Raw genomic sequence first — 12,973 nt, 5'->3', positions numbered from 1 at the left:
AGTGAGTCCTGAACTAATTAGCTAACAAGGCATGTAATTTGATTAACTCATATGATTTAAGAGCAGATGATGTGCTTTTACTGGTACTGTGACTTCTCAAGCATTTTCACTGGCTAAGGAGTAGGTGTTTAGTTTAAGAGATCAAACAGTTGCACGTGTCCTAAATAGTCTTGATTTCAGTGCTAGTATCTTTGGGGAAAACAAACAAACAAAAACAAACTTTGCCTCAAAAGACAAGCCCAATAGCCACCTAAAATCTCTGAAACACACAAGAGTCGGATGCATTAATAACAGGTGGTAAATAAAGCTGACCTATATGAGGAAAATACCAGGAAGCCAGACATTAGTTAATTGCTTGTGGTTGATCTGGAACACTGTTATTCCCCTACCTCTGCTGCTTTTGTGGTCAAATAAATGGTTTTGAAAACCATATCATTTTGCAATATAACATACTATCCAGGTCTTCTAGTTGATGGAATGTATGTATTCTTTTGCTGCTGAAGTGCCTTGTTGTTGTTATATTAGTTCATGTGAGGAGAAAGCAATTTAGGGCTCTAGAGACTTGAAGCCCTCTCTGTACCTAAACAAGTGCTCGCACCTGCAATGCAGACTTCTCCATAGCGGTCTGCTAGTGTGTCTCAACTGTGTCCCACAGGGACCTTTCATTGGTGGGGGCTGAATGAGGTGAGCATTTTTTTTCTCCTTACTTTGTATTCATTTCCAAGTCTCATATGAATAAATACTGCTCTGTTTGTCCCAGTGTGCCAAATTTAGGTAGTTTAGTTTTGAAATATTGCTGAGGCAACCAAAGGCATTTCTCTTAGACTCTCTGACAGCTACTTAATTAATATGATTTTGGTCATTCTTGCTGGTGCTCAAGTTAGACCAATTTCCCAGAGGTGAAAAGTCAGACATTAATCCACTAAACTAACTAAATTATTGGTTGGGGAGAGACTATGGTTTCATAAGTGATCTTTTTCAGATATTTCAGTGGCTCAGAACCTTGATTTCTCAGAGTTTTGGAATTTGAAACAGCATCCCTTAAAAGAAGATGGCTTTTTATTTCAAATAGTAAGTTCATATTGTTAAGAGATAGCTAGTCATAAACTAGTTTACAAATGTATGCACATCAGAATGACCGGAACACATGAATGTTTAAACCTGGTAAGATAAATTGTCAGGGTAATTTTACATCATGCAGAAGGAAAGTTTATTTAGAAATAGACTTGTTTTCCACCTTCTCTTCTCGAACTGCCTTTGTTGTATAGCCATGGGAACTTACCTTTGAAACATTAGCTGCTCACCCTGGTAATTGCTCCATCCTCTAACTTAATGAAAACCCATTACACCGAAACAATAATTAAAATGAGACATCATCTCTGTAGGAGGTTTGCATATTAAAATAGGGAGCATTTCAATGCAGGCAGATCTTATTCTTGAGAAACAGTGTTTGAAGCAACACGTAAAAAGTGATTTATAATGAATAATAATAATAATCTAGAAAGCTGTGCTGTTGAACACGATGCCCTACTGTTTATTGAATTGAGCAGAGCTGGCAACGCAGATGCCAATAAAGCATTTAAAAAGACTTTTTTCTCACTAGTGAGACCGCCCCCTTAGCTTAGAAGAAGGGCACGCACGTGGCAAGACATATTACACCCCGGTCAGGTCTCTGTGGTTTTACAAGAGTTTGTGTTCTCTCCTGAGGGTAGGCTGGGAATCTTCTTTAAGTGGCTGCTTGCAGACTGTGATGTGTGAGCCTGCTGTAGTGGTGTAGACTATGTTGGCAAGCCTGCAGTCATGGGTACCCCAGGTGATGAGAGCCCTAATGAAGACTAATGTGTTGCTCATGTTCTATGCTGCATAGTATGAGCTGGTTTGTGCTGACTGAGAGCTGTATGGGGATAGTAACCTGAGTGCCCTGGGGAATCAGGATGGTCGTATATATACCTGTTCACCTCAGTTCTGGCTGGCACACCTTGTAGATTCCCTCCAGCTCATATTTAAGATGGAAACTTCCACCCATTGTTTCACTAACTCTACAAAAATACACACACCAGCCTGGAGACAGAATCAACCTTCTGTGGATGGGGCTCTTCCCCCTTGACTACTCCAGACCAACTTGGTTTTGCCTGCATTTGGTAGGAAAGGATATCTCCCTGAGGCTTTTCTCGTTTTGGCAGCGAAATGAATCATCACTGGCGACAATCCCTGTGGTTGGTGTTTTTTCCTTGCATAGCCTTTTACAGCTCTTTGAGACTATTGCCTTTTCTAAGGAGCTTTTTTGTAGTGGAAAGGAGGGATGATGTTCCTCTGAAATATCCCTATTTCCACCTTTGCTACTTCCATTAAAAGTCTTATGTTGGGGTGACCCTGCCTCTAGCTGAAGAGCTGGATTTTGCTTTTGGATCCCTTAAAAAGGGTTGTGATGAGGCACATCATCTTTTTCCAAGAGGAAGGTTGGACAAATGACCAGGGAGGAGTATAACAATATTGCTCAGGCATGCAGGAGTGAAATCAGGAAGGCCAAATCACACTTGGAGTTGCAGCTAGCAAGGGATGTTAAAAGTAACAAGAAGGGTTTCTTCAGGTATGTTAGCAACAAGAAGGTGGTCAAGGAAAGTGTGGGCCCCTTACCGAATGAGGGAGGCAACCTAGTGACAGAGGATGTGGAAAAAGCTAATGTACTCAATGCTTTTTTTGCCTCTGTCTTCACGAACAAGGTCAGCTCCCAGACTACTGCATTGGGCAGCACAGCATGGGGAGGAGGTGACCAGCCCTCTGTGGAGAAAGAAGTGGTTCAGGACTATTTAGAAAAGCTGGATGAGCACAAGTCCATGGGGCCGGATGCACTGCATCTGAGGGTGCTAAAGGAGTTGGCGGATGTGATTGCAGAGCCATTGGCCATTATCTTTGAAAACTTATGGCGATCGGGGGAAGTCCCGGATGACTGGAAAAGGGCTAATGTAGTGCCCATCTTTAAAAAAGGGGAGGAGGAGGATCTGGGGAACTACAGGCCAGTCAGCCTCACCTCAGTCCCTGGAAAAATCATGGAGCAGGACCTCAAGGAATCAATTCTGAAGCACTTAGAGGAGAGGAAAGTGATCAGGAACAGTCAGCGTTGATTCACCAAGGGCAAGTCATGCCTGACAAACCTAATTGCCTTCTGTGATGAGATGACTGGCTCTGTGGGTGAAGGGAAAGCAGTGGACGTGGTGTTCCTTGACTTTAGCAAAGGTTTTGATACTGTTTCTCACAGTATTCTTGCCAACAAGTTTAAAGAAGTGTGGGCTGGATGAATGGACTATAAAGTGGATAGAAAGCTGGCTAGATTGTCGGGCTCCACGGGTAGTGATCAATGGCTCCATGTCTAGTTGGCAGCCAGTATCAAGCGGAGTGCCCCAAGGGTTGGTCCTGGGGTCAGTTTCCATCTGGAGGATGGCATGGGTTGCACCCTCAGCAAATTTGCAGATGACGCTAAACTAGGAGGAGTGGTAGATACGCTGGAGGGTAGGGATAGGGTACAGAGGGACCTAGATAAATTAGAGGATTGGGCCAAAAGGAAATCTGATGAGGTTCAACAAGGACAAGTGCAGAATCCTGCACTTAGGATGGAAGAATCCCATGCTCCGCTACAGATTAGGGACCGAGTGGCTAGGCATCAGTTCTGCAGAAAAGGACCTAGGGGTAACAGTGGATGAGAAGCTGGATATGAGTCAACAGTGTGCTCTTGTTGCTAAGAAGGCTAACAGCATTTTGGGCTGTATAAGTAGGAGCATTGCCAGCAGATTGAGGGACGTGATCGTTCCTCTATATTCGGCATTGGTGAGGCCTCATGTGGAGTAATGTATCCAGTTTTGGGTCCCACACTACAAGAAGGATGTGGAAAAATTGGAAAGAGTCCAGTGGAGGGCAACAAAAATGATTAGGGGGCTGGAGCACATGATTTATGAGGAGAGACTGAGGGAACTGGGATTGTTTAGCCTGTAGAAGAGAAGAATGAGGGGGGATTTGATAGCTGCTTTCAACTACCTGAAAGGGGGTTCCAAAGAGGATGGATCTAGACTGTTCTCAGTGGTAGCAGATGATAGAACAAGGAGTAATGGTCTCAAGTTGCAGTGAGGGAGGTTTAGGTTGAATATTAGGAAAAACTTTTTCACTAGGAGGGTGTTGAAACACTGGAATGGGTTACCGAGGGAGGTGGTGGAATCTCCTTCCTTAGAAGTTTTTAAGGTCAGGCTTGACAAAGCCCTGTCTGGGATGATTTAGTTGGGGATTGGCCCTACTCTGAGCAGGGGGTTGGACTAGATGACCTCCTGAGGTCCCTTCCAACCTTGATATTCTGTGATGCAAGGGCTCCTAAGATGTGGCTGTCCAGGGAACAAGGATCTGAACTTAATATTCACATGTCCTACATGTCCCGCCAAATGACTGCCTGACCAGTCTCTTGTACCAATACTAAGTAACTAATCTAATCTGAAAAGCTGAATACAAACAGGGTGATTTCACTATTTTAAGTAGTTTATAAAAATGAATGTTGACTTAAAAATTAAACTTTTTATTGCTGATGTACAAAATAATGGTATCTCCTTACAAGGTGGGCAGGGGTGAACAAGTCAAAATAGACAACAAAGGAACACCGCATTTAAAAGCCAGTACTCTCTGAGATTTGAGTTTCACTGTCCACTTTGGCTGTCATTGAAACCCAAGCTCTGATTTTGCAAACTTCTGCTTGCTTATCCAGATCTTCTATGAATGTGAGGGAATGGAGCACCAAGCAGTTTGAGTATAAATGTTCCATACAGGTGATACTGAAAGTATATTGAATCAAGCAGCTTTCAAATGGATTGGGATTAGGGGTATAGCAATAAACTCTCCATGCACTGAAAAAAGAAATGAATCAGAAAGAGGCTCTTTAGAGCTTTCCCAGACAGGATATTTCAAAAAATAATATAACTATTGAAAGACATTTAAGACCAGATCATGTCGTCTTTACTCACGGGAGCAATCCCTGTAGTCTCATTGACTCCAGTGGGAGTGTTTGAGGAAAGATTACTCACCAGAATAAGGACTGTTCATGTGAATAAAAGTTGTGGGGTTGGGACCACAATTGTTACGCATTTCTTCCATTGCTTGTAGTACTGGGGACCATGGATTTGAATGGAATACAGGCACTGATGTTGTGAAACATCACCTTCAGAGAATTTGTTCCACTGTGTCAGCTGCTTTTGTCCTTTTCCCTACTAATTTTCAGAGTAGCAGCCATGTTAGTCTGTATCCGCAAAAAGAAAAGGAGGACTTGTGGCACCTTAGAGACTAACAAATTTATTTGTTATAAATAAGCTTTCGTGCAATGAGCATAAGCTTTCGTGAGCAATAGCTCATTTCATCGGCATCCTTTTCTTCCTACTAATTTTGTCCACTTTGATTTGGGGATCATTTTGCAGAAGCCAACCTGGCTCTTTTGATTTACTTCCTTGTTGGGGGTTTTATCATCCTCTGGTATGTAAGTGGCAAAGCTCTAAGGATATTTTAGTTGCTGTGAACGGGGGAGAGTTGAGATAGTGATGGGTCCATCAGAAATATATGGTCTGAGGGCCAAATTTGGATCCTAAGTGCTTTTAAGGCCTGAGCCTGTGAGACGCTGAGCTCCCCTAATTCCACCTAATTTAAAAGAGCACAGGCTCTCATCACCTCACAGGATCAAGCACTTATTGCAGATATAGTCTGTCTTGCTGTCTTCATCCTCCTCAATTTCTCCAGTCACTGTATCTGAACACCCCATACTCATTAAGAGTCTGATTCTTTGCCCATTGAAGTCAGTGGCACAGCTTCCAGACCCTACTGTAACACTATAGGAACATTGTTTATGTGGACCTATATTATGGCTGCCCGTCAGAACTGTTCAGTGCCAGCATCATGATCAGTCCCGGTGGGGAAAGGTGTTTAGGGTATTAAGGTTATGTGCTTATGCATATGGGCCATTATCCACTGTGTCTCGGGCCATGGAAGAACTGTGGAGTGTGAGCACTGCAGGTTGAAAGAACAACATAACTTGCATGTTGTGGTCTCCTGTGCACTGCTTTTCTGATGAGGTCCTATGTGGCTCCGTATTTTGGGCTTTGTGTTAGTCTCGGTGCATAGTTTCCTTTATTAGATTTATAGCAGTTTTCAGGTAGGCCACATTTTTGGGTTTAAATGACTTGACACTTAATAGGCAAGTTATGGTGGCCCAAATATGTCTTTGATTAGCATTCATAATAATTATGAAGGATTTCATAAAATATACAGATAAGTATTTTAGATTTGACACTAACAGAACAGTAGAGGCATTAAGCTAGTTATACTGTGTATATGTCAAGACAGTGCTTAACAAAAAGTGTTAAATGTCTGCAGAATCTAACCTTTTGGCATTATGTACTAGTAAATTTCCTAATTGGTATGTTCTCTGTGTCTTTAAACCCCCTGACAACAACTCCATCAACTCAGAGGATTTCACCAGAATTTGGCAAAATAGGAACTAAATCCCACAATTTGAAATTTAGTTGGAGGTGCTTAAAGTAAGCACCATTGATAATTACAGTTAATGCATACTGCTAGTTCAGACAGTAAATGGTGATCTCTTATGCTAAAAAGTAATGTTGCTCAGCATATAGACATTTCCTTTTTAGAATTCCATATTTTTTTTAAACAAAAGAATCTTCTGTTTCTTTGCTTGTTCAAGGTAGAAATCTCCCTCAGTAGATCCTTCGAGAAGGCTTATTATATCAGTTTGCACTTTCAAATAAATATACAGAGCTGCTTTATTCACCTGGGTTTGATTTGAGAAACACTTTGACTTGTTTAAAGGAACCCCCAAACACCCAACACTTCAAATTAAGAAAACATAACCACATAGCAGGGCATGAGAAAGTCATATCTTCATCTCTTTGGTTTTTGCTGAGGTTGCATTATCAGTCAAGTGTGAAGTAATATTTCATTGAAGATGACTAGATAAAGCAATACTCTATGTTACACAGAAAAGAAATAGCACTTTATTACAAGGAGCCAGTTATTTTTTATAGATAATGTAAGAACTATTTTTCCCTGATGGGCAGCTAGCTTCCTCCCATCCCCCCCAGAATTAAAATTGATGGAAAATAGAAGTCTGAGCATATAGTACTTATAATTCATTTGAATGATATTTTGTCTAGAGATCAGGTGAAACACAGAAGATTGCTCAGAAGCAGATGATGTACATGACAACCATGTGGACTAAATATATACACACCTTTTTTTTTTTAGCCTTATAGGGTCAGGTCCTGTTATCTATCCATGTAGGTTGATCCCTGCACATGTGTGAAGTCCATTTGAACTAGAGAGAACTGTACACAAGCAGACTGACTTGTCCACCTGTACGAGTCAGGTGGCAGGATTGGGAGTCCTATTACCAGTCGCCCCTTAAAAAAAGCTCTGTGTTTCCAATATAGTGTATGTCAATTATGTTAAAAAGTATGTCCATAATCTTTTCCATGTCAGCAAGTATGTTCCATTGCTAATGTAAGGCTTTATCCTGCAAACACTCAACTACAAAGGCTGTTGGTCAGTAGGATTATTCATGGTAATAACAATATACATGATAGCTAAGTGTTTGTTTGCAGGATTTGGCCCTTACAAGTTATTTTCCCTTTTTAGGAAGATACTGTAACAGTGGTCTAAAACGCTATATTAATATTGTTCCAGTGGTTTGAGCCCCTATTCTAGAAAACTGTAGTATTTTACATCCATGTTGTATATTCATTTTAAAAGTAGCTGAATGCATAAGAGAGAGGCATTCTGACGTATTCATGCACTATTAGAAGACACAGGAATATAGTATTACATTTCAAAGTGTTTTTATAAAAGAAAGGCTCAGTGTATTGAAACTCAAACCATATGGATTAACAAAATAACATTCTTGAGGTAAATATCCTCATTTTGTTCTGGGACATTTAATGACCTGGAAATTTAGGATTCTGTGAAGATTCTCTGAAATTTGCCAATGGAAATGTCCCTTACAAAACTACCAGTGTTTTCAATGTGGATTCATTATTATCTGAAAGAACTTCAAAAATGGTTTGAACGTCATATATTTATTTTTAGGATTTTCATGACATTGAAATATTTTGGAAACTTCAGATCAAAAAGCAAAAATCTTTTACTTTCAAGTTTTTGGGATTTTGTACTGAATTTTTCACACCTTAGTGGCCCAGATTAATTCCTGTTGTAATTGTGCTGGCTTTAATTTTGTGTCTATTTTGCTCCACAGTTTGAGGACTGGATCAGCAGACTGATGATTTTTAAAAAAAAAACAAAAAACCAAAAACCCCCTGTCCTTTCCATACCTCTTTTTTTTTTTTTTTTTTAATAATGGGTTAAATATGAATTGAGTTAATTTATTGAGTATGGGAGCATGGAAGACCTTCATGGAGGATATCCTCATGTTCTCAAGGAGGCAGCTGAACACTAATTGTCATTTAGATGTACACATTTATATCCCCTGAAGCTAGGTTTTAAAAAGAACTAGGTAATTTTATGACCATTAATAACATTTGTAGCTATGCAAGCTAAACTAAGATAATGATATGGATAATCAAATCTCCAGCTTAAGGACATAAGCTGGTCACCTACAGCGGACAGGAAGGATTTTCCCCCCTCCCATGGTGTTGTACAATTTGCTGGCTACATTGGAGATTTTTTTCTGAAGCTTCATGATTTTTGCAGGATACAAGACTAGACAGACTAATAGTCTGTGTGGTGAATCTTAGGGGTGAGTTTGAGCCAATGGACTAGATTTTTAAAACTGACTAGTGATTTTAGATGCCCCACTTGAAATACCTTAGGGATGCTGGATTTTGAGTGGGGGAGTAGACAGCATGTTCAGTCTGCTTTAAGACTTTTCAGGTTGGGCACCCCAAAATTGAGGTACCCCAAATCACTAGTTTAAAAATCTTGAGCACAGAATTTGGATTCTCTCCATGGTGTGGAGTTCCCTCAAAATTAAGGGGTGTTTAGGTGTCAGTTTTTTTTCTGGATCCATCTTCTGTTCTTCTCTTGAGTCCAATAAACATAATTTTATTACAGTACATTAGGTTCTTTATAGTGAGGCTCTATGCTGTAAATTTCATCACTTTTTGTCCGTTACCCTACAGCACTTACACTGGACCAGATCCTTCAGTAGTGCTACTCTGATTTATACCAGTTGAGGAACTGAGCCAGAATGTTTGGCTTCAAAGAAAGCCTTTCTAAAGAAGCAGTGCGTGGCTTTCTAATTGGTAATGGCATTTGAGAAAAGAAAGTGACACAGGCCCCAAAAATATGTGATAAAGTGCCAGCATGAAAGACATGACAAAACAAAATAGCAGAGGAGGGTGAAATGATGCGTGATTCATTCCTTTAACAGGCTTTCAGTGTTCCCTTTCCTTTCATTATTCACCATCTTAGAGGTTAGTGGTGTGCAGTAAGAAATGGTGAGATAGCAGTGGGTGCGTTTGAACAGAGGTGACTTTGGGTCTAAGAAGAGCGGAGAGTGGGAAGGCATGCCACTGATGGACAACAGCAGAATTAGCAAGACTGAAACACCTCTGGCCCTACTTGATCAGAGTGTAGATTAATAAATATTGTATGAGCTGTCACACATTGCTTGTTTAAACTGAGAAATCCTAGAAATGATAGTGTATTGCAAGCATGTCCTGAATTTATTTTGGGCAAAGGCATAGCTATGTAGCATTGTTAGCAATAATACATCTCTGCCCTACACAGTGCAAGGACAGGGTCCCTCACATATATTGTGGAGAGATGGTAACTGAGTCAATGGTAAAGTTGAAATCGGAGCTTGGTAAGTGGCATTGGGAACAGGCAGTTCCTGATATTCCTTGGAATTTTGAAGATTATTTATCTGACTGCAACACACCTTGTTTACTGCAACTTAATCTGCTTGCAGCAGACCCAAATTGCTTAGCATCCTGTCAACATTTCTGTCAGAAAATCAGTGCCTGGCCAATTGTGAACTTGTCCAAGTGGGCACATTGTCAGAGATGGCATTTTGGGTTTTCACATTGAATGAATGCAGCTGTAGCGTGCAGTACACAACTGTTGAAAAATATTGATGGAAGAGGAAAATAAAAAGTGTAATCTGAATCCTTCAGACTTGACTTTTTTACTGTGCCGTTGTGTTTTTTCCCTTCCCTTCTCTTCTTGTCGATGAAACTCTTAGATGTAGAAAGAGAAATCCATGCAGCGCCCCATGTGAGCGAGAAGTTAATTCAACTCTTTCGGAATAAAAGTGAATTCACGTTTCTGGCCACCCTGCAACAGAGGGCATCAACTTCTGGAGTTGTACTGTCCATCCGAGAGTTGGAGCACAGGTAAGAGGAAATCTCTTCTTTGCTGAAAGCTTCACTTTTCTTCTATAGCAGAAGTATCTCTGCACTTCATGGTCTAGCATGACATTGAGCTAAAGTAGTAGTTGAAACATCTGAAGTGACAGTCAAAGTCTCTGTTTCACAGATTTGTCAGTTATTTTTTTTGTTAAAACAAAAGGAGGCAGGATACTTTATTCAGTAAAAGACTTCATATTACTTTGATCTTTTAGTTACTTTTAAGCCAACGAGGTAGGTACTTAACACACCATAGAAGCCCCTGTAATGTCATCTCTATTAGTTCATCATGTGTTTCACTTCTTCAGGGATGTTAAATCTACATACATTGCACAGTCCCATGCTTCCTTCTTCACTACGTTTTGTATCATTTTAAATAGTTTCTGCTCTTTTGAGGTCTAGCAATTAGACCATTATTGAAACCTATGCTTTGGATGCCTTCCAGATGGTGATGCGTTTTATGTTCCCTTTCTGAGATATAAATGTAGTGTAAATTTAAAAAGATTAGTCTTCGTTTACTGTCAATGGGAAAAATGATCTCTTTGGATAGCTGTTGTGACGTTGCACTCCATATGCTTTATGAAAATATGCTTGGAATGTGAATCTGATGTAACTGGAATATGCTTTGTGCAAAAGGTCTCTTGTAAGGTATCATTACAAAGCTTATAATCTACTGAGTGTGTTCATCCTATTTGTATGTATGTATCATTTTGGTATCTAAAACTAGAAATATGAAGTTAACTCTAAGGTCCTTTTGTAATTATACAAAGTGTGGGCCATTAATGGTGGTTTAGAATCTTGATGGCACCCACTGACTAGGACATTTGACTGTAGATGGTTTATTTACCTGCAAGCCTTCTTGTGGATGTGGGGGCCAGCATGTGGGTAATGAAGAAAGAGGTCTCACAGTGACATGTGACCATGTCACCTGATACTGGAATCCATCTTAAACCTGGTACTTTTCCATTTAGAAGGAGGGGTGGGAACCCAGAGAGACAAAGGTTTCCCATCTTGGACCAAATCTATAAAAGGGGGTAGAACATAACAAAGGGGGCTGCAGTCATGAGAAATACCTTAGTTACCACCTGAGCTGGAACTAACAAGAACTGTACTGGGGAAAGGATTGGGCCCAGACTAACAAAGCGTCTAGTCTGTGAAAGAAGCTTATTGGAACATCTCTGAGGGTGAGATTTACCTGTATTCAGTTTCTTAATGTATTATGCTTAGAGTTGCGTGTTTTTGCTTTTTTATTTGGTGACTTACTTTGTTCTGTCTGTTATTACTTGGAACCACTTAAATCCTACTTTTTATTCTTAATAAAATCACTTTTGTTCATTAGTGAACACAGAGTAAGTGATTAATACCTGGGAGAGCAAACAGCTGTGGATATTTCTCTATCAGTGTTTTATAGAGGGTGCACAATTTATGAGTTTACCCTGTGTAAGTTTTATACAGAGTAAAACTGATTTATTTGGGGTTTCGATGCCATTGGGGTCTGGGAGCTGGAGACAGGAGTACCTGCTGAGTGGTTTTCAGTTAAAGCCTGCAGTTTTGGGGACGTGGTTCAGACCCTGCCTTTGTGTTGCAGCAGGCTTGCTTGTCTGGCTCAACAAGACAGGGTTCTGGAGTCCCAAGCTGACAGGGAAAACGGGCTCAGAGGTAGTTTCAGCATGTAAGGTGACAGTCCCAAGGGGGTCTCTGTGACTGAACCCATCACAGCTGTCATATCCGTAATGGCAGACATTCAAGTTTCTCCAAAAAAGGAGGTAGAACTAATAAATAGCAGGTCTAATGACAGTTATTCTGTTGGTGTTTAGTGTGTGTGTGTGTGTGTGTGTGTGTGTGTGTGTAGATATATTTTGTAGAGAAGGCATTGTGTCAAGTGCTCAGAAGAAGGGAATGGGAATCAACACTTCTGGGTTCTGTTGCCACCTCTGCTACAGGCTCTTTTTGTAGCCTGGAAAATGTTATTTTTTTCATAGATTTTTAAGGCTGAAGGGGACTGGTGTGATCATTTAGTCTGTCCTCGAATAACACAGGCCATAGGGCTTTTTGAATTCATTCCTGTTTGAACCAGAGCATAGCTTTTAGAAAAACATCCAATCTTGAGTTTAAAATTGCCATTAATGGGGAGTCCACCACAACTTTTGGTAAATTGTTCCAATAGTTAACTAGCCTTGTTGTTCAAGATTTGGATGTTATTTCTGGTCTGAATGTATCTATCTTCAACTGCCAGCCATTGAATCTTGTTATACCTACTTACTTTACTTCATTCTGCCTTAAGTGGGGATGATAATACATACATACTTTACTGGGGTCATGTGAAGCTTCTTTATTTAATGTTTGCAAAGGACTTCACATTATAGACATTGTGTACAGTATTGTTACTCTAATGCATTCTCATATCCTGACACAGATGTTGCATTCCCTGACTCTTTATATTAAATGCTAATGTAATTGTGCCTTTTTGGTGAAAGTTGGACAGAGCCAGGCTTTGGCTTCCTATAGCCACTGGCTGCTAACCCAAACTTCCAAAGCGTAGCCTACAGGGCCAGTGAGGCCTCTTGTGACTCTGA

General features: G+C 40.4%; 1 protein-coding gene across 2 annotated transcripts in view; it reads left to right on the top strand.

Moving 5' to 3' along the window:
• Nucleotides 1-12,973, top strand: part of NELL1 (neural EGFL like 1) — a 430,252-nt gene that overhangs the window by 21,381 nt on the left and 395,898 nt on the right. For both annotated transcript variants that reach the window (XM_077820141.1, XM_077820140.1), the window contains exon 3: nucleotides 10,235-10,385. In XM_077820141.1, coding sequence (XP_077676267.1) covers nucleotides 10,235-10,385 — 151 coding nt within the window. The remainder of the gene's footprint in view (nucleotides 1-10,234; nucleotides 10,386-12,973) is intronic.

This window comes from Eretmochelys imbricata, chromosome 6 (genome assembly GCF_965152235.1).
Source record: "Eretmochelys imbricata isolate rEreImb1 chromosome 6, rEreImb1.hap1, whole genome shotgun sequence".
Taxonomy (NCBI): Eukaryota; Metazoa; Chordata; order Testudines; family Cheloniidae; genus Eretmochelys; species Eretmochelys imbricata.
The sequence above is the reverse complement of the archived record's forward strand: the minus strand, read 5'-3'. Positions and strand labels throughout refer to the sequence as shown.